We start from the raw sequence: 22,084 nt of genomic DNA, 5'->3' as shown, positions 1-22,084 counted from the left end.
GAAAAAATGACATAATTCGAATAGTTTTTAAGACATTTCATTGGAAATTTATGCACATAAATGTTTTTAAATGATAAGCGATTTATAGAAATTGCAAATAAGATTTGATGATATAAAATAGTTTATTTTATTGAAAATCCATTTTTTTTAAACGATTTTTCATGGATCATAAATATAACATTTAATCATCAAGATCTATTTTTAATTTTTTTTCATAACATGTGTTTCACCGTATAGATTTGATTTAATGGCAGATTAACTGCATAGAGAGGCTTCTATCACTTTCCAAAAGGGTTGGATAGTGTATTTATTTAATATTGTTTTTTATACAATGTGATTTTGTTTCATTTTCCTATAGGAATACTCCTACATGAAACTTATATAAAGTATTGCATCAACTGAATCATTTTCATGCGATATAAAAATGAGTTTTAATGGTATTTCTTTTATGCTACATATTTCATTATTCATTTTTAAGTTCTTGTACATAAACAGCTATTCACATTGAAAAGAAACTTTTGAAAATACATATAGACATCCTTACATCTTTGAAATGGTACGCTTAATTAATATGTCGATTCCTTCAGTAACAAAACAGGAAACTTGAAATCTTCCTGATTCCTGCAAACGTGTTAATATTTTAGATTTTTGTTTTAAATTTGGCTTTTGAAAAAACTACAGTATTAAAAAATATCATTAAAAATATGGTATTCCCTGCAATTGGTTTTTCAGGAAGATAACAGGAGTTTTTTTCTTTGAAAATCAATTCCGCGATTAAAACTCTATGAATTATTTTAAACTAACAAAACCCAGGTTTTTTTCATTTGAAAGATGGCAGAATCATTTTAAATTCTACATAAAATTTGCAATTCTCGGCTGATTTATGAATTCAAAATGAGCTTACAATAAAAATACTAAGTATACGATCTCTTGCAAATTGAATTCCCCAACGAAATAGTCATGACGATAGTTTTATCTGGACTGTGAAGGTCATTAACGAGCTTGATCTGAATCGTAATTTTGAATATTAATTCTTAATCTAAATTTTGCACCTGTACTCCGTATATGAATTTCATATCTGTTCCCGAATTTCAATACGATTTATCTGATAGAACTAATGCTTGAATTTTCTGGGGGCGACTCGTATTGCGGATGCGTTGTGGATCATTTCAACGCAAGTGTTCGTTTTGAGCCTATCTGAACCTTCAAGCAGAACCAGTTCGGTAGGAGGTACCGCCTTATTTTTTTCTCTATATTTTAAAGATTTATACGTCAAAATATTGAGAAACATTTAGGCGGTGGTTGTGCTTTATTTAAATTTTAAATAAAAAGCAAAACAAAATTTGAATGTTTTCAAAACAGCTTTTTAATTCTATTTTCTAATGATGATTCGAATCGAAAATCACCCAGACAACCATTTGGTGGGTATTTCGAATTTGCAACGCAAATATACATGCAAGTATACCTGTAAACATATCATATATAATGTAGCAAAACCAGTATATACGTATCATTTTGGAAGCCATATACAGTATTGTTCCGATTTTGTCAGCCCCATCTTGAATTTAGGGCTGACAAAACAGGGTACCTGACAAAATCGGAACAAAAAAATTTCTTGAAAATAATTTCAATTTTGATTTGATAAATGTCCGTTTACTTATTATTTCGATATTTTATGTCAATACCGTGATAAGGGGTGACATTGACCCCTTTTCTTTATTTTTTACCCTTCTTACAAAGAAGGGTATAAATGTCGCTTGAAAAACTAACTTTCGATCCGAGGCCCGGAGGGCCAAGTGTCATATACCATTCGACTCATTTCGTCGAGATCGGAACATGTCTGTATGTGTGTGTGTATGTATATGTGTATGTGTGTGTGTATGTTACAAAATAATGTCACACACGTTCTCGATGACCGCTTGACCGATTTGAGTTCTTGAGGCGTCAAATGAAAGGTCTTGCAAATAGCAAAATGGAGGACCTGTTCAAAAACTCAACCCTAAGTGATTGTTTACAAACACCCTTCATACAATGGATTGTGTACATGCCATTTGAAAACCCGTTGGTGCGTAGCTGCAGGATTGATATGCAATTGCACAACAGCTGAATTTGTTGATCACATAAGTTAGATCACTTTAAACTTAATACATCTTGAACCTATCATCACGTGTTGACAGCTCACTGCTGCTAACATTACAGAAATGCTTCATGATTAGGTGTCAATATTCAACAACCTCTTTCTGCTTCCAACCGCCGAGGTAAGGTGAGGTAAGTTCTAAACTCCAAATAAAATCTGGAAATACTATTTCCTAATACATACGTTTACCTATTTTTCCGCAATAATATCGGAAACACCATCAAGAACCTTCGTTATAACTTACTTTAAAAAGAGTCACCATTAATAGCTAAGCACTGTGCAGAGCAAGGTTTGTACTATCCTAAGTGCTTCAAATTGTACGGTTTTCAAAACAGGTGGCTTTTTTTCAACAATTTACAGATGTCTCCAAAAATAGTGGCTATTGAGAAAAAAAAACGAAACTCGCTCAGCCTTAAGGAAAAAGTCAAAATCCTTCGGAATCTTGAGGACAAGACTGCGAAGAAAGCAGACATCGCGAAGAAGTACAACATCCATCCAACAACCGTCAGAATAATTCAAAAGAATGCTGACTCCATACTTTGTGCGGCATCCAACACCTCGTGTCGTCTTGGTAAGACTTTCAAATACGTTTCCACAGGTGCGTATAAAAATTTGGACGATGTTTTGTTTCTTTGGTTTCTTAACGCCTGAACAAAACAGTTTCTTCGACCATGCTCATAGTCAAAGCTCAAACATTTGCTGAAAGTTGCAACATCCCAGATTCATTTAAATTTTCACTGCACTGGATACATATCTTCAAAAAGCGCTATGGTATCCGCAAGCTTAAGATATGTGGCGAAGCGTTGTCGAGCGATATAGGAAGTGTTGAGGGTTTTTTGGAGAACTTTCAAGAGGAAATATTTCATCGAGAGCTGCTGCTCAGATGGCGTATAATGCGGACGATCGGAATTGTTTTTTTAAAATGTTGCCAACAGAATCACTTGTTAATTCGAACGAGGCTAGCGCTCCAGGGCGTAAAATTATTATAAAAGTTATGGTCCATCAAAGATGAAAAAATATTTTTGAAATTCTTAGTTCTTTACATTACGGTTTTGCTAATTTCTTCAAAAACTTATAAATTTGGTACAGGAAGGTGTTTGTGATTGATTGAAATTAAAAAAAAAATTAAGAATTTGCAAATCTGAAGAAATAACAGCCATTTTCCAAAAACAACTTTTTTCGAAAAAATAGATAAGTTTGATTTTCACATTTTTTTGCATACATTGTTGGATATCTCACACATGCATTGAAAAATCGTGATAAGAATACCACAAGCTAATTTCTTTCAATCTCTTGAATATTTTTTGTAAATACAACACTCAAAAATATCCACGCGTTTTCGAGATATTTGGATTTTGATTAGTTTTGTTTTAAAACAACACTATGCATTAAAGGGTTAAATACCAACCCTTCAAATACCAAGTGGTTAATGGGTGGTCCTCTACGTGGGTCAGGACAACCCCCAAAAAAAACATACAGTGTTAAATGACTGGGAATTTTAGCTAAAAAGCAGAAAATTTCAACTAAATTTAAAGGCTGACAAAATCGGGATAAAATGCTGACAAAATCGGGGATAGACAAAATCGGGGGTAGACAAAATCGGGAGCTGACAAAATCGGAACAACACTGTAAGTACATTAGCAAACATATTCTTGATTTGGATTGTATTAAATTACGATTTGCACGACTTGTCATGCGCATCATTTACGACTACCCTGATTCTTTTTGGAATATACTATGACAATTTACATTATCATATAGATGATTGAGGTTGTAATATACGACATTTTTCGTAACAATATGGAAAGTTTGATGACTTATTTGGTCGTCTTTTGCGACTTGAGTGCAGGGCTCTCATTTTCCGTCAGTTGAATAAAAATAAGATTATTATTTTTTTTTATGCTTTAAACCAATCAGTTTATTCATCCATAAAAATAATAAAAATGAGATTATTTCAAAGAAATGCATTTTTTGCTGTCAAACTCAAGTTTATATCGTACAAGTTTATTATTTGCCAGATTGCTGATTTTATTGTAAGTACCTGGACTTGATCCCCTGACCATACGATCTGCAGCTCATGATGGTTCCTCGAAGCTATCTGGGATATATAAATTCAAGGGGATTTGCTTCAAAGGCATTAAACCAAAAAGAAATCGTATATTTCTATAACTTAAATCTTTTAAATCGTAGAACACGTCATCGATGATCTAAAAATAGACCAACATTTTGAAGCCACCTTTAATTCGATTCCAATCATCGATGTCCCATTATCATAAACGATTTTATTGAACTTTTTTGTATTCTTTTACGATTGCCAGCAAATACGTTCTACGAAAATCAGACATGCGAATTAATTTGCAAAGGTATACGATTGCATGCACATTATTACGAATCAATGCAGTTATATACGTTTTTTATTTCGAATTATTTTATGCATAGCACGACAAAATCTCTCAGTCACGGCTGATCACCGTATATCGGTCGTTTCACGGATTTTTTGCCTATTGTCGTACACAAAGGTCGAGTTCATATGTACATAAATACGAGTCTCTCTTCTTGTCGTAATAAAATCATGCAATGCTTTTAAATACGATAAAGAATATGCATGAACCGCACATTGTAGGTGCAGATATACGAAAATGAGTATAAATAACATTCTATACGATGTAATCCGTAAAAGAAAATACGACTTCTGGTTGTCTGGGCAAGAATCCCAAACTGGATAAAGAATCCAAAATATGAAAACAGAAATACAATTAAGATTTTTTAAATATGGAACCAGGACCTCTGGAATGAGTTGAATCTCATTTATATTCAATGTTCAGAAACGAATTTTTATCAACAAGAATTTTTTTTATTGAAAAACTGATGCAGAGTTCTGAACCTGTGAATAGTGTTTGAGGTTTTGGCATTATCTCCGAGTTAAAATTGTTACTATTGAATAACCTCAATTTAATTAAAAATTTCAGATTTTGAGTGTATAAAAATACATGATGCTTGCTTTTCTGGACCGTTATGGGGGGATTTAACCCCCAGCAATAAGCAAGTAAATAACCTTAAAAATGGACGAAAACTAAAATTGTGAGTATATTATTTTTCAGGATCATTTGGATTTTCGGGTTAAACTAATATGCAACAATTTTTTTTTCCATAGAAATTTCTATATAAAACTTAATTCGACGCGCTAATTCAGGATTCATTCAAATCATCTCATATTTTACACTGATACTTATGTAAAACAAGAGGTATCGAAAAAAACAAATGGAATTCATGTTTCTACATAATTTTTCTGCGGTGTTATGAAATATGATTTCAATTTTTTAACCTTTTTTAAAACATCTTCTGATTTCACGATTAGATTTTGTACTTAAACATAACTTCTATAATATCTGAATATAATAAGTATTGTTTATTTTAACTAGCCGTATTGTGAAATATTTAAAAAAAAACTATTATTATTAGTAAATGAAAAAAAAAATCGCTTCGACCAGAAATTGAACCTGAGTTTTCTTAATAACCTCTCTGACTCCTCGCCACTAGGCCAACTTGTCAGATGAAATCTGTCATGCTGTAGCTCTATAATTTAGTTGACTTCATCGAGTTGAACTCCTAAGGCAGAAAATGCTCACCGAGCCCCGATTATGGTGCTTATACTGCCCCAGGGGGAAGGAGGTCCTATTATGCCCTTATAGTGACCTATTTTCAGCTCTCGACAAAAAAATTTAGTTGATGATCCCGGAACAGTGATGTACTCACATAATATAGCTGTTGTTTAAGATTTCTTTTAAGGTGGCCATTATCCCCCTAGATGGACGAATATTTGATTCGATTACAATACTTAGCTTATTTGATGTGACAACTGCTATTAATACATCTTAACATTCAGAAGAATATTGTTCAAAAATCAAACGTGTTTTTGAGTCAAAAATAAAAATTTCTTATGATTTATTTACATTTGCTGAAGATTTCGGAAGAGCTGCCTACCAGATAAAATTGTAAAAACGAATGTCTAGCAATGCATCATGTCAGTTGCAGCACAGATGAAGTTGCAGTATAGTTTCAGTTTTTTTTTAATTTTTAAAAAACTTTGTTCATATTAGATATATGGATATTAATATTCTTTCTCAACCAATTCTTTCATTTCCAGAGCGGCGGTCTCACGGTTGAAGAATTCCAAATCGCGGTCCAAGAGGCTACCAACTTCCCACTGCGCTCCAATGTGGTTCCCTTCCTCAAATCGCACGTTCCGGTGCTGCAACGAGAGATCAATCTTCTGTCCCGATCCAGCAAACAGGTAAGTCTTGGGGTACATTTTTTGAACGTTGCATAACCGGCCTACGTTTAACACGAATTCAAAATTCGTCCTTTCGTTGAGGACTCCACAATTCGATGGGACATCCAGATGAATGAACGCATTCACGGGAGCTTGTTTTTGTTGGGCAAAAAATAAAACCAGAAAAAAAAACAAAAGAACACTCATCTTTCCGATGCTTCGAGATTCGGTTTTTATCTGTGTGGGATGGTCCTAGCCTAGCTATTTTTACTTCCCTTGTTTGTGGTTCCAGAAAGGATCTTCGACGAAACAACAACCCCGGCCTGAGAACGGACACAAATGACAAACCTGCTCTCGGAATTTTGCTGCTGATCTGAGGGCAAAAAGCTAGGGTTACCTAACTTAATTTTTAATTGGAAAATGTTTATGATTAAAAAAATTCCAAAATATAAATCCTTGTTTGGAAAACTTTTAATTCAGTTAAAACAATTTTTTTTTAAGTTTTTTTGATTGTCGACACATTTTTTACTCTCAAAAAATTGCTACGTTCCATTTTGTGGGACAGCACTCTTAGACACAAGTGACGCACCACTCGAGAGCGGAAAGATGAAGAACAAATTTTTGCTTGAGCCGTGGGAAACGACCTACTGTTTTGCTAAAACGAACGAGTTCTAAGTTGTTTGGTTGTGATTTCGTTCTTTTATTTTGTTTTTTTCTGTTTTCAAATTTTTTTTTGTGGAGCTTTTGCTTGTTTTGTGTTTGTGCTGATGATGCTTCTATGATTTCGCTATTGTTCAACCGAACGGAACATGCGAGCATAAAACATCGGAGTAGAAAATCGTTTATGCATTTTCGATAGAAGCAAAAACAGGCAGGCGTCTTTGGTGAGAAAAAATGCGACAAGACATCAATTCGACGACAAACTCAACTCAAAAACTATGCACGGATATAATTAAGAAATTTTTCGCCTGATTGCAGTCCCCGTTAAAGATGATCATGTGTGTGTTACATATTTCGTTTTAACCTTTACTTTAATTTTGAGTTCTTAATTTTTTATGTAATTCTTACCATCATTCTAATATCTCGCGAAATTTGATGTTCCTTGAAAGTGTTTTAAAATACAGGCACACGCTTATTGTCAAAGTGTGGGATTTTGGAAAAAACTAAACATCCAGGGCATAATAAACACTCAACTTTTCTACAAAAGAAGGATTGTCTTAAATAAATTGTCATGAGGATTAGTTCCGTACCTCCTATAGTATTAATTTTTCAGCAAAAAAAGAAATCTCCTTATCATTTTTACAGAAATATTTAAGAAAAACCAACTCGTTTCTCAAGTGACGAAAATATTTTAATTTCTGAGCACTGGAAACTAAACTTTTATGATCGTTAAATCATCTTAATCTATAACGTACGCACTGCAACATGATGTACACATTGTTCCTCAATTTTCACCATCATTAAATTTTTGGGTTTCCTCTATAATCAATTTTAAAACACGTTTTTATATTAACTTGTTGATTCGGGGCGAACAGAGCACAATTATTCGGGGCCCGATAACGTTTTCTGCGTAGCATCTAGCAGCGAATTCAACTCGATGTAGTCAACTGAATGATAGAGCAACAACTTGACTTGTTTTGTCTGACGATGTTCGATTCCTGTTCGAGGAGATTGTTTTTTTCATTTGCCATTCATGATCGATTATTTTGATTGTTGCATTTCATGGCTAGTAGCATCTTGGCGGGTGATGCAAAGCACCAAAAACATAATGTATGACGGTGTGTGAATTGCTTGTATTCTACAAAATGTCAAGCATTATTTTAGTATTGCTTTGTTTGATGGATCTACGCCTCACCGTTTAGTGTAAAATGCATCGATCATGAACGCTAAATGGAAAAAAAATCACTTCGAACATGTATCGAACTCGAGCCTCTCCGACATCTAACCAATAGGCCAAATCGTCAGACGAAACAAGTCAAGCTGTAGCTCTATTATTCAGTTGACTTCATCGAGTGAAATTCGCTGCTAGATTCCACGGAAGAAAACGCTCATACTGCCCCAGTGGGGATTCTCATTTTGCCCCTACAGTGACTGATTTTCAGCTTTTGGAAAAAAAATTTAAAATACATTTTTAAAACGTTTTTATCTACTTTTTCAAGTACAATCCAATTAGGAAATAGACTTGTTTAGTGTCTGAACACGAAACAATAATGTGAGTCACTTATTATAAGTGTTTTCTATGGTAAAATAAGCGTCTTCCTTAAGGTGGCCATTATGCCCTTATCTCCCCTTTGTTTAATATCGCGAGAAACGATTTATTTTCTGAGTTGGACGATTTATAGTAAAATTCATTTTCTCTATGCAATTACCAATAAACCAATTTCTTTTCACATTGATAATTGAATAGAAAGATAAGAGTAAATGAATTATCAATACATGGAAACAGAAGTTTTTATGCCAATAATGTGTGTAGGGGAGATGGGGGCATAATGGCCACCTTAAGGAAAACGGTTATTTAACCATAGAAAATAGCTATAATATGGAGGTTACATTATTGTTTCGTGTTTAGACAATTGAAAAGCCTATTCCATAACGGGCTGAAACGTGAAAAACTAGATGAAAACGTTAAAAAATGCATTTTAAAAAATTTTGCCAAAAGCTGAAAACCAGCCACTGTGGAGGCATAATGAGAACCCCCCCTGAGGCAGTATGAGCACCATTAATCAGGGCAAGATGTGCGTTTTCTGCCGGGGAATCTAGCAGCGAATTCTATTCGATTAAGTCAGGTGAGTCGTAGATTCATCAAACAAAGCAATGACTAAATAATCTAGGTCTGTTTGTAGAATACAAACAATTCACGCACGCTCATACATTATGTGCTTTGTTCGGAGGATGATGCTACTAGCCGTATAATGTAACAATAAAAAAATCGATCATGAATTGTAAATGGAAAAAATCACCTCGAACAGAAATCTAACGCTAGTCTTTTGATTACCTCTCCGACACCTTACCAATAGGCTAAATCGTCGGATGAAAACTAGTCAAGGTGTGGCGCTATAAATCAATTTTAATTCGCTGCTAGATTCTACGGCAGAAAATGCTCATTATGCCTCGATAATATGGTGCTCTATATGCCCCTAGTCAACAAATTTAAGTAAAAACGTGATTTAAAATTGATAAAATCAAAATTTTTATGATGGTAAAAATTGAGAAACAATGTGTACATCATGTTGCAGTGCGTACATTATAGATCAAGGTTATTTTAAGATCATGAGAGCTTATTTCGTGGTGCTCAAAAATTATAATATTTTCGTAACTTGAGAACCAAGCTAGTTTTTTTTTAATATCTCTGTAAAGATGATAAGTAGATTCCTTTTTTTGTGAAAAATTAATGCTATAGGAAGTACGAAACAAATCCTCATGAAAATTTATTGAAGAAAATACGTACTTTCGTAGAAAAGAGTAGTGCTCATTATGCCCTGGGTGCTCGTTATGCCCTCATCTCCCCTACTAATAACTGATTTTGAAACATTTTTGCATCTTGACTTCCAACCTTTTGCCATATTTCCACTATCAGTTCCAGTTTGAGCGATTTGCAGGAACAACTTGATAAAAAAGATTTTTATGTTTTCATCAAAGATTGGAAACCGTTTTGACTTAAAAAAATCTTAGATTTATGACGAGATTTTTTTTACAATTTTTGTCAGGATTCCGTTATGCTAAACAATTGGGAAAAACAAATAAAATGAGAACTTCTACAATTTTTTCTCAGTAGTCAGAATTACTCGCCTTTAAGAAAATTTTCAATCTATTTGTTATATTCTACAGTTTTGCCAGTGATTTTTTTAGCTTTTTTTCGTAAATTTACTCAATAACAAGAGCTGAGGAAAAAAAAATCTAAATCGGAGTATTTTTGATAAAATTTTTGAATAAAAATCTCATATAAACTAGGTGTTCAAATTCCAACCTTTCTCAATTTGTTTTCAACTCTTTAACTGTTATTATTGAAAATATTTAGCTCAGTTGAGGAGTCCCATTTCCTGGTTATTTTAGCGTTTCCAAAAATCGGGAAATCCGACAAGACTTTTCCCGGGAATTCACGAGGTTCCATGTTTTAACACTCGACTGCATACGAAACCTTATTTTATTGGTATTTTTAAATTTTTAAGGTACTTATATTGCATATTTGAAACCCAAGACCCCAAAAACAAAGTTCTTTAACCGACAAACTTGGCTGATTATTGCTACAAAAATTTTGAATAATTAAAAAACACTTATCCTAAATGTTTGACTTATAGGTTAAGGTAGTTCCACCTCTATTCTGGTCCTTATTCTCCTAAATATGTTTTCCTTACAAAATTATCTTTCGCTCTTTTCAAAATCGGTAAATTTTCTTCTTACTTTTGTATCCATCTTTATCAATTATATATTCTGATATTCTTTCTCCAAGAGTATACATTTTCAGCGATAGGCCGAAAATAAAATTTACAAATATCATTTCAACGGTGGTTAACTTGTCTTAGAAAGACTTATCACTATCTATAGAAGTTGGTTTGCTGGATTTCAGGTTATTCATCAAATATTGTTAATTTTCAGATTACTACACTTTTGTTTCATAATATGTCATTTCTTTGCCGATGATTTTGCTACTGTCAAAAATTTGCGAAACTTAAGTTCTAAATGATAAGTGTTGCAAAATAGAACTTTCAGATTCTTTTCGTAGCGTTTCTTTATTGGAATTATTTGACTTTATAGATTTTTTGTCGTTGTCACTTTTACTTTGTATTAAAGTGAAAAATTATAAAGAATATCAAATCTCGAAGATTCCGAACGAAAAAACATTTTTTATCCAATACAATTTTTTAACAAGATGTGAGGAAAAAAATGTTGCCATATATCAAGGTGAAGCTATCACTTCCTAGCTAAATCTATTCCATTTTTCAAAATTTCAAAATTCAAAATAAGATCGTGTAAATTTTTAGTAATTTATCACTGTTTATTGGCTTCGGGAATTTCAGAGTTTTTTTAGCGTTCCCCGGGTTTCGGGAATCCACGATTTGATTTTTTCCGCTAATTTCCTGTCGTGAAATCTCGGGTAGGACACTACTAAGTTGCCAAGTTTGTAGCCCTCTGACCCAATATCCGCAAGTATGAGCCTAAGAGTAAACATCCGGTAAACACAGTTGTACCGGATAAGTTTTTCAATAACTGTTCACCAATTTAAACATTAAAATAAAGTCGCGAATTCCTTAAGAAGGTAAAACGACTTAAATCGAAATAAAAAAAATATATGGCTATTATTTTTACGAATTTGTGATAAAATGCTCAAAAAAATATTAATTTCCCCCAAGAAAATCGAAAGAGAGGGGAGGGAGGGCGGTTTCCAAAGAAGAAATAGATAATCATTTTGGCCCTTATAGGAAAAATATTAGTTGATTAAAGATTTAATCTATTATGAATAGCAAATATGCTAAGTTTATTTTTATATAACTCAAAAAAAAATTATGCCATTTTGGCCATATTTTGAAGCCATAAGTAAACTTTTTTTTTTTAAACGAAGACACACACACATAGGATCTCAGTGAAAATTCATGTTTCTTTGAAGAGATCTTCTTTTCTTAACTCTAAGCGTACATCTTTCGAAGTAATGATGGCTAGCATCTTACAAATGCTAAATCCACCAGACCACAGAAAGTGTACTATGTATGCCATGACCGGGATTCGATCTCATGAACTTTGACGTAGATGATTTGAACTCTAACCACTACGCCAAATCCGCTGGCATAACGTACATAACGTACTTATTTTGTTGATTCATTATTTATCATTCAAGCCATTAAACCAAATACTGTTAACAAAAGAAAGCTGAGAATTCTAAGTATTTAAAGCGAACTATCGCCAAAACAACTGAACAACCACAAAACAACATCAGCTAGAACTTATATATACATTTTTTTAATCACTTTGAAACGTTTCTCAAATGAAAAGATTTTATTACAAGAATTCATTCGAATATGTCAATCTAGTATAATATGAACTTCATAATGTCATATTTTCAAAAAGAAAGTAAACTCTCATATTTTTTTAGGAAAAAGTTTTCCAGAATATGAGTTCTGGGATTATTTGGTTTCTAGTCCAAAAAGATATGAGGCCCTTAGAGCCAAAGGGGTATAAGTGCATAAATGCTGATTTCGAGAAAAAAGCTCTTGAACTTCGTTGTGTTCCAGTAAATTCCATAGATATTTTTTATGAATTTTTTTCATGTGAATGATTTTCCTAAATAAAAACAAAGCATTTTACAACATTTTCCAAAAAAACAACGTTTATTTGACGTTTATTGAGGCGACACATATTTTTTAAATTTGGTACTTATACCCCTTTGGCTCCAAACACATGCACTTATACCCCTTTGCCACCAAATAAATTCACTTATACCCCTTTGCCACCAACAAATTTTCACATCCATGTTTTTTTATCTTGTTGATATGGGTAAGAAACCATAAATATTCATTGCTACAAGAGTCAATTAGTTTTCGTATGAACATATTTTTTGTTGTTTTGATGCGAAATGTACTCTGGTACAGTAGATTAAGAGATTTCATGGCTGAAGATCGACCTGGTCTTGGCAACTTCTAGTAAATCTCTCCAAACAACGTTTTTTTCCCCAGGATTAATTTATAATAATTCGTGAAAGGTATTTTCCACTAAATTCCAATCATCACGTGTTTTGTACGTCTTTGCCTAATCAATTGGGTATTGGAATTGCTTGCGGTCACTCTGAGTTGGTTTTTTACAGTAAATTAACGATAGGCGCTTCAATATTAACCCAATTATCTCGTACAAATACATTTTTTTGTACTTTATAAGCCTTTAATCCGTGACACACTCCATATATCCAGAAATCAGGAATTTGTGATCCGCTAATTAGTTATTAAAATAGAAAAAATAATTAAATATATTAATTTTATTTTCTACTAGAATTATCACTAAATGCAATCAGATGAATCACAGTTGATGGTAAATTTTTAAACATCATCAGCTATTCAAAAGAAAAGTGAATTACATTTATTTTAAAATTTTTTGGTCCCGATGAAAAAACATTACTTTCATGAAATCAAGTAAGGGTTGGTGGCAAAGGGGTATAAGTACATCAGTTTAATGGACTTTGGAGGAAAAAGGGTATAAGTGCAGCACTTATACCCCTTTGGCTCCAAACAAAAAGGAAATTTCAATTAGCAGGATTTTTTTAACGAGATCTAAACATAATAAAATAGAGAAATAAAATTATGATTAAAATAGCGTATGATGATTGACAGTCAAGGATTCGTTCTAGATGGTTTTCTCGATTTTTTCCATTTTGTCACTTATACCCCTTTGGCTCCAAGGGCCTCATATATAATTCTTCTAAATAAATATTGATCATTGCCTGGCACGAAATTACTTATATGTACCTTTACAATAACAAATACTCAATATACAAGAAAAGCCTGATGAAAAGAACTCAAAAAATGTTTTAGTCTGAAAATAAAAAAAAACGCGCCTTTAAGCATGAAATGAATCTGAGGTAAGAGAAAACAAACTTTTAGAATTATTTTTGTCTGATACATATAAACTGAGAAATGACTACTTATATGGCCAATTTTTTCCAAGGGTTAGGGTACGCGGAGTAAATGATCAAGTCAAGTCTCCTTTAACTTTAAAAAAATATTACATTTTTTTTCGTCTCACGGAAAAGCTATAAGTTCATCATTGGGTTCATTTATCGTTCTATTTTAAGAGCATATTAACTTAAAAATAATCGCTATCAGAAAACGCAAAAGACTGAGAGTTTCTAAATTTTGACAAAAAGATATGATGAAATCAAGATTATTGGATCAAGTATCCCCATTCTCCCCTATCTATCTAACTGGGTCTTAATCATCTTTGATGTAGTACACGGAAAATAAACAAAAGGTAAAATGTACCTTTTTACGAGGTGATTTTTTTCCACCCCACTTTCGAGGTAAATTTAACCTTTTTTTCATTCACCCAGCAAAAAGGTAAAATGAGGACTTGTCATTATATTTATTTTTGAAATAAATATAATGATATCATTTATTTCCATTTTTATAACAAATTAAAATAATATCTTCCAGTTGGTCGGCCGCTTTTTGCCAAGTCTAGTACATCGTGCTTTATTTGAAATAATAAAAAAAATATTAGTTTGTTTAGCAAAATACTTTATCTCTTCAAAAAATTTACCTTAACTATTTTTTTTGCTGGAAATCGAGATTATAATTAACTTTGTAGACTCAAAACAAAATATTTTTTTAACTGCACACCTTCTTCCTCCATCGTTTGGGGGGGGGAGGGGGGGGGGGGTTAAGGTTTTTCAGAACTAACTGAACCCTTTTACTCTGCATGCCATTCTTGAGCGACTTTGCCAAATCGGGCCAAAACATTACGGGAGGGTCGTGGGATCGAATGAAAGGCAAAATTCGTGTTGAAGACACTCTTTTTGGTACAGTTCCGACGTCATTGTCTTATTTTAACGAAAACTTTCGTATTTTTTTTGCCATATCTGCGAATGCCTTGAAAATAATAAATTTTCGTGCAAATTTATCGGCAAAAATCCATCATCCATCAGAAGACACCCATCGAACTTGGTCAGCACCTGGTCGTATAGCTTCCGAGCACGGTTTTTTTGCCACACTATTCTGTTTTCGGGTCCAATTTGGCTGTTTACTAGCTCTATACGACTTGATTCCTTCCCGGAGTCGAATTTTCCTCATGATACTATAGGCAGCACCGGATTTTCTGGCCAAATCACGGTCCGACAGATTGAAATTCCTCTTAATCGTTTTCAAAATCTTTCCACGCAGTTTCCGGTCGACAGTTCCTCCCCGACGATTGGCTTGATGCTTCCGAATCGTCGTCAATGTTTTCAATACCGTTTGAAAAAAAAATAAAAAAACAAAAAAAATTAAAAAAAAATAAAAAATAAAAAAAATAAAAAATAACCAAATCACCCTTCCAGTTTTTTTTTTTGCGTTTTAGTCAATAATTTTATTTTTTAATCTGTTAATTTTAATTTAGTAGTAAAACATTTAGTAGTAAAAAATTTTTTTTGGATTTTTCTTTTGTAAAGCATTAGTTTAATAGATTCTTGTTTAATTTTTGTTGTTTTTGTTAAATAAAATGGATCTCTTAAAAGGAAATCATTTTCCACTGAGATTCATGTCTAAATTTAGTTTATCGTATCGTACCCTTTCCCCGCATAATGTAAATATTTTTTTAAGTTCTCAGCATGAGTAAATTTTGCTCGCGTTAAGTTCTTGTTGATAATTGTTTTTTGCTGTCAGGCATGCTGAGAACAGAAAGCGTCCATTACCAGGGGGCTCAACGGAGCCTTTTGGTGTGGGGGAGTGTGGTGGGCCGCTTTATTCTCTTTCAAAAAAAACGCGCTATACGGTATTTCTGGGCAATTTCAGCTGTTTAGCAAGCCTAGATTCAGACCACAATGACTTTTCCAAAAAAAAAGCTGTGCAGATTTTTTTTCCTTTCTTTCGGCTAAAATGTTGATTGTTTGCAAAGTACAGTCTATTTGCGGAATGTCAAAAATACATACGTGAACAAATTGACAAAATTCCCGACTCGTGGGTGCCAAGAACTTCCAAATCCATTCACCAGGAGCGCCACAATATGAGCAAAAGCTTGTTACAATTCTAAATGAAGCAAGCTTTAAGGTTCCATGACTGAAATACTTTAAATATTTTTTTCACTGTCGGCAAACAATGCATTTCCTTAAGCGAAATAGAAGAAATTGAATACATGCACGAAGTCATGTGATTTGCACTTTTCTTCAACTTTCAGACATTTCTAGAATGTTCTGGACCTTCCAAAAGTAGAAAAAAACGTTGGCCTTCAAGTGTAAGAAGTTTTTCAAAGAAGTGTTCTAAATATTGTATAAACACATACACTTTTTAAGAATATTCTATACCTCGTGCAAGAAAAAAAATACCTTCAGGCGTATTTTACAGGAGTTTCAACTCAAACGCCTTCCAAAAATCAAACACCATTGTTTTAACAAAAACTCCATCTTCCATCGCGATAAAGTCTAAAAATACTGATTTGAAACCGAAACGAAGGCGACAACGGCCCCAAAACTGCATGTGCTGTTTATAAGTGCCTTTTTCTGTTTCCGGCCAAGCTTTCAATGCCCTTGCTTCTACTATACATAGTGGTTGGGGGTGGGGTGAAGAACTTCACAATATCCTACAGTTCTGCTAGAAGTTCCTTTTTGGATGTCCGGTTGCCTGTTCAAGAAGAAAAAAACCTCCTGGAAGTAGAATAGAGCACCCCTCCTGGTGGGCACTTCATCATTATTTCTGAACCAGCTGCCACCATATGGCTCCCGGCAGAGGTTGGATTGTCGGAACCGTTTTGTTGACCTATGTGCCATTTTTCGAACTGCTAAAAATAGTGCGTCTAGCTAGTTTGTGCTCCATCCTACATACATACAAGTTTCTATTGTTTCTGATCCGATTGAAGAACAGCAATGTTTATTGGGGCTTTCTGTTTTTTCTCTCCAATCCCCATTTTTAGACACCCTCGCAGTATGTTCGATCAAACGAGAGCAGTGTGATGGAGTACGTTCAAAATCCTGCTGACACAGCTGACATCTTCCTATCGCATGAAGGATTCGGCACATCCACCCCGATTCCAGCGCCAGCAGTGAACGGATTGGGCTTGAAACGACGAGCTTCGGATAAGTATGTTACCTTCCTCACTTCCGTTTCCTATTTTCAGCCAGCAACCTTTCTCCAGCCACTCCAGCACCATTAATTTTTTCCTGTCACTTCTCTTGCTTGCAGTCTGTACGACACACATCCTTCGGTTGGTCCGCCCGAATGGAGCGACTATGTGCTACCGCCAGCGGCCAAACGACCTCCACCACATCCGTCGCTGCTTTTGGCCACTGCCGGTGCCCCGCAGCTCTACGCCACCCACCCGGCCCTGTTCGAGTACCAAAATGGAGGTGGGCTACATCCGGCACATTCCGATGCATTGGTGAGTATCTTGGGGAGTGTAGCGCATTATTTGTTCGAGTTAGGCAGGGTTTTTCTTTTGGTAACCATGCTAACTTCGAAGTTTTGAACTATGTTTATTTCTTTACTTTTTTTTTAAATCAAAATTATGAGTTTTTGTGTTGAAGATGATATATTTTCGAAAATCTAGAATACATATCTTTAGCAAAAAAAAGTTCCCCATCCCAAGTTCAAAATTTTGCTACAGATTTTTTAAATTTTCTCACTCGTTCAAAGAAATTAATAATAAATTAAACCCATATCGGAGGTTGTGGTTCCATGTTCGCATAACCAAAGTTGTATTTCTATTTTCGTATTTCGGATTCTGTATCCAGTTTAAGATTCTTGATTTTTAGTTCAAATAATCTATAGAAATATGAAATTAAAAACTGCTTTGAAATTCAGGTTCAAATTAGGTTTTGCAATTAATATCAAATTTGATTCATCTATTTTGGAAATCATATATGCATTTTCAAAATTTTAAAAATAGATTTCCCAATATGAAAAAGTATATTCTAATAAGAAGTTCTTTAATTTAACTCTAACAAAAAATTAAAACATTTAAAGCTGCTAAATTGCGATCCAAAATTAGAAACTCAGATTCAGATTCATCATTTGACACATTTCACGCGCTTGTACCGCTCAAAAGTGATTTTTATCTGTTCGCGTATCAAAAAATCTCAAAATCACACAAAACCAACGGAAAAAAGAGAAAAAAGTTTTTTTTACAAATATTTTAGATGATTTTGAAAATCTGTTTTTTTGTGTGGTGTTTTCGACAACTTTTACAAAATCATTAATTTTAATATATGGATAATTTTTTTTTGGAAATATTTTCAGTATGTTCAGAAGCTCATTTTGTAGAAAAAAGAATTTGTTTGTATCCAATGTAGTTGGTTTGAAAAGCGAACAAAAACAGTCGCAAATGAGTGAATTCACGTCACGAAAAAAGGGAAGTTTTAATTTTACGAGAAAACTCTGACTTTTTTTTAAATAAGAAAATGAGATTTTCTTTGAAAATGATAAGACGATTCTAAAACTCTAAAAATTATAGAAATCGGTTGGAATCTAGCTGAGTTACAACAGCGCGAATGAGTGAATTCACGTCACAAAATTTGATTTTTTGTTAAATTTTATATGAAAAATGTGCTCTGAAAGCTGTTTTGACCCTCCAGATGGTCGGATTTTTAATTTAGTTGATTTTTTTAATAAGTTCATTATTTTTAAATAAAAATACAAGAAGATTTAAAAAAATAATTTTTTTGTTTGAATCTTTATATGAAGAAAGTAGTAATTTTAACATATGATCCCTCAATATGTTGCTATTCAAGTCGCAATCCAAATAAGGAAAAAGTTAGGTGCAGATACTGAAAATTTATGATTATAAAAGTTGGAACAACAAAATATCGTTTTTGAAAGTGTACATAAAATTTGGAGACTCCAAAGAATGGTTCAGTATAACCACAGTATATCTTTATATTTCGTGACGTTAATTCAGTCAACTACCCTGTTCTGTTTGAACTGAGTGAATTCACGTTACAACTTCAAATAAGCATAACTTCGTTCGTTATTGTTCAATCGAGAAGTTCCGTACATCAAATTGTGGGTAATTGTTTTTATTACAACTCATTCGAAGACACCGATATTCTATTTCCACAGACAGAACATAAAATCAAAGATGTATGTACTAAAGTGCCGAAATGGTTAATTCTAGTGTGAATTCACGTCACAAAAGTAATTATTCAATTTGCGACCGTTTGCATCAATTGTTTTCATTTTCAAGTAAATTGGTTGACTTCTAGAATGATAACAGTGCAAAAAAGTCCGGAAAAGTGATTTCACGTCACGGTGGAATGTGTCATTTGAAATTCATGTTTTAATACAGATTAAAAATAAATAATTTGAATAATGAATTTAGATTAAATCAGAGCAACAGAATTTAAATAGTAGATTCATGAATGAGGGCTCTAAAACTCGGCTCATAAAATTCTGATGGATTTCTGGATGAATTTCTGGATGGATCTGATTTGGAAATCATTTTTTTATTGTATATTTCAAAAATCGTAGGGGAGAGTGGGGTAACGTGGGCCACTTTAAATATCTCAGCTGTGTGTCAATCCAACTGTCATCGTCGTCGATTTGCGTAACCATGTTTTTCTATATGTCGTTGACTTATGTACGCATGATTTGCTTCTTTTATTTAACTAGCCTAGAAAAATGTACTTGCATAATTAAACAAGCACCTGCAAATTGCATTCGTGGGAGACCTAAAGTACATAACAAAAATATGCCCATTCGCTTATGATCTTAATTTTGTCATTTTCTTTCACGTGGAAAAGAAAATTTTGATGAAACATTAATAAGTCACACAAACGCAACCAATTTCCAAATCATAGCTTGTGGGGAATCGTGGGCCACATTTTGTGGGGTATCTTGGGCCACCTACAGGTGCGTTCAAAAAAGAATGAAATCGCTTGAAGCTGCACACAGACTTCCAACTTTGACAAGCTGCCATTTCTCCCTCGGTTTTTATTTTTAGATGAAAATTTCACATAATCTAGTTCAACTATCCAACTAACACTCCACAAAATTTGAAGTCTTTACAATTACGAGAAACAAAGATACAGCTTTTCCCGTAAAAAAGGGAAATTTGGAATTGCTTCACTAAATTTGCAGTATCTTTAACAATTTTCATTGAAAAATCTTGAAATTTAGTTCAAAGATGTAAAAATGTTTGATCTATCGATTTTGACGAAACTTGGCATGGTAAGTTTCGTCAAAATCGATGAACGTAATCAAAAATGGTGCCGGGTTGAAAATGAGGTTCATTATCGCCTAGCAGGCGATTTCATTCGGAAAACATCGTCATCTATGTAATTCTTGATTTTTCTTCCACAAAACCAGCATTTAGTACAAAGAATGTTGTAAATTGATAGAAACTACATCCTTGCTTTGTTTAGAAATAGAAATTGTTCCAACAGAGCTGGTATTGAAACAAAAGAGCGAATAGAATATTTGCTTTAATTGTGGATCAAATTTATTTATCGGTATAATTAGCAGGTCATTTCTGAAACTCTGTTTTTCTTATTTTGAACCTTGTTGAAACATTTTCTCTTTTTAAACAAAGTACGAATGAAGTTTTTAGCAATTTACAACATTCTTTGTGATAACTTTTGGTTTTGTGAAAGAAAAAACCAAGAATACATGGATTACGATGTTTTCCATACAAACATCCGTCCAAAAAAGAATGAAATCGTCTGTTGGGCGATAATGAACCTCATTTTCTACCCAGCCCCATTTTTGATCACGTTCATCGATTTTGACAAAACTTGGCCTGGTACTAGATCAAACATTTTTACATCTTTAGACCAAATTTCAAGATTTTTCAATGAAAATTGTTAAAGGTACAGCAAATTTAGTGAAGCAATTCTAAATTTCCCTTTTTTACGGGAAAAGCTGTATCTTTGTTTCCAATCATTGTAAAGACTTCAAATTTTTTAGAGCGTTAGTTGGATAGTGGAACTAGATTGTGTGAAAATTTCATGAAAAAATATTAATCGAGAGAGAAATGGCAGCTTGTCAAAGTTGGACGTGGGTGTGCAGCTTAAAGCGATTTCATTCTTATTTGAACGCAACTGTATATTTTGGTGTTTTATACACATTCAGAACATAAATTACGTTTTTCCTACCTGCAGAGTTTTCTTATGCCAAATCAAGTGTTATGAAAAATATTTTGTCCATTTTTTGCAATGCGATTGAGACGAACATAAATCTTATATAAAGAATTTTGTCGAAATGTCACGAGCCAGGAATTAGGAACTTTTCGATCAAACACTACTCTCTTTTTTATTTTCTCATCTCAAATTGCTTTCAACTAACTAAATGAATTATGAAAATTCAGTTTTGGGACAACTTATAAACTTGGCAAGTTATCTAGTCAATTTGGATTTGGTGGCCTACGTTTCCCCACAGTTTTTCAAAATCAAAAAAAACTTTTATAAAACAGTTAAAACTCGGAAATAAATGTTATTTAAAATATACAAAAAAATAGCCTAATGATACCTTCAAAATGCAGAAAACCTATCCATTTATTTTTTTTTCCTTTTTATCTTTCATAATAAAGAAGATATGAAGCAAAAAAAAGTGGCCCATGATACCCCACTCTTCCCTATAGAAATTCGAAAACAGCTTAAAAGTCAAATTTTTTTTCTCAATACTGTCAATTCAGGTTCAGAATTCAGAAAAAAAAAAGCTTGTGAATGAATTTTACAACCAACATAAAATTGTTGAGGACATCAAAATGTCATAAACGAAAAAATTGGCTTGTCAATTCAAATTCCTGATTTTACATTTTTTTTAATCAAATTAATTGATACACACAATTCAGCAGAAAATCACAAATTTAAAGTAGGATTTAATTTAATAGTTTTATTTAATGGAAAATCCGTATTTTATTTTAAAAACATCATCCACAGGATTTTCATTATGGAATTTAATCTTTATGGAAAATATGTACTGTTTAAGAAACATCTACGTGATCTTCACCTTAAAAAACCAGCACAAAATTATATTTTTTCTCGATGTATTTATTTTATTTCTGTAAATTTA

At 33.2% G+C, this 22,084-nt stretch overlaps 1 protein-coding gene across 1 annotated transcript in view; it reads left to right on the top strand.

The window, feature by feature from the left end:
• Positions 1-22,084, top strand: part of LOC129745593 (protein CBFA2T2) — a 175,226-nt gene that overhangs the window by 144,002 nt on the left and 9,140 nt on the right. Inside the window, exons 4-6 of the mRNA XM_055738755.1 lie at positions 6,285-6,431; positions 16,995-17,161; positions 17,264-17,459. Coding sequence (XP_055594730.1) covers positions 6,285-6,431; positions 16,995-17,161; positions 17,264-17,459 — 510 coding nt within the window. The remainder of the gene's footprint in view (positions 1-6,284; positions 6,432-16,994; positions 17,162-17,263; positions 17,460-22,084) is intronic.

Source organism: Uranotaenia lowii, chromosome 2 (assembly GCF_029784155.1).
Source record: "Uranotaenia lowii strain MFRU-FL chromosome 2, ASM2978415v1, whole genome shotgun sequence".
NCBI classification, from domain to species: domain Eukaryota; kingdom Metazoa; phylum Arthropoda; class Insecta; order Diptera; family Culicidae; genus Uranotaenia; species Uranotaenia lowii.
This window is presented reverse-complemented; position numbering and strand designations above follow the sequence as displayed.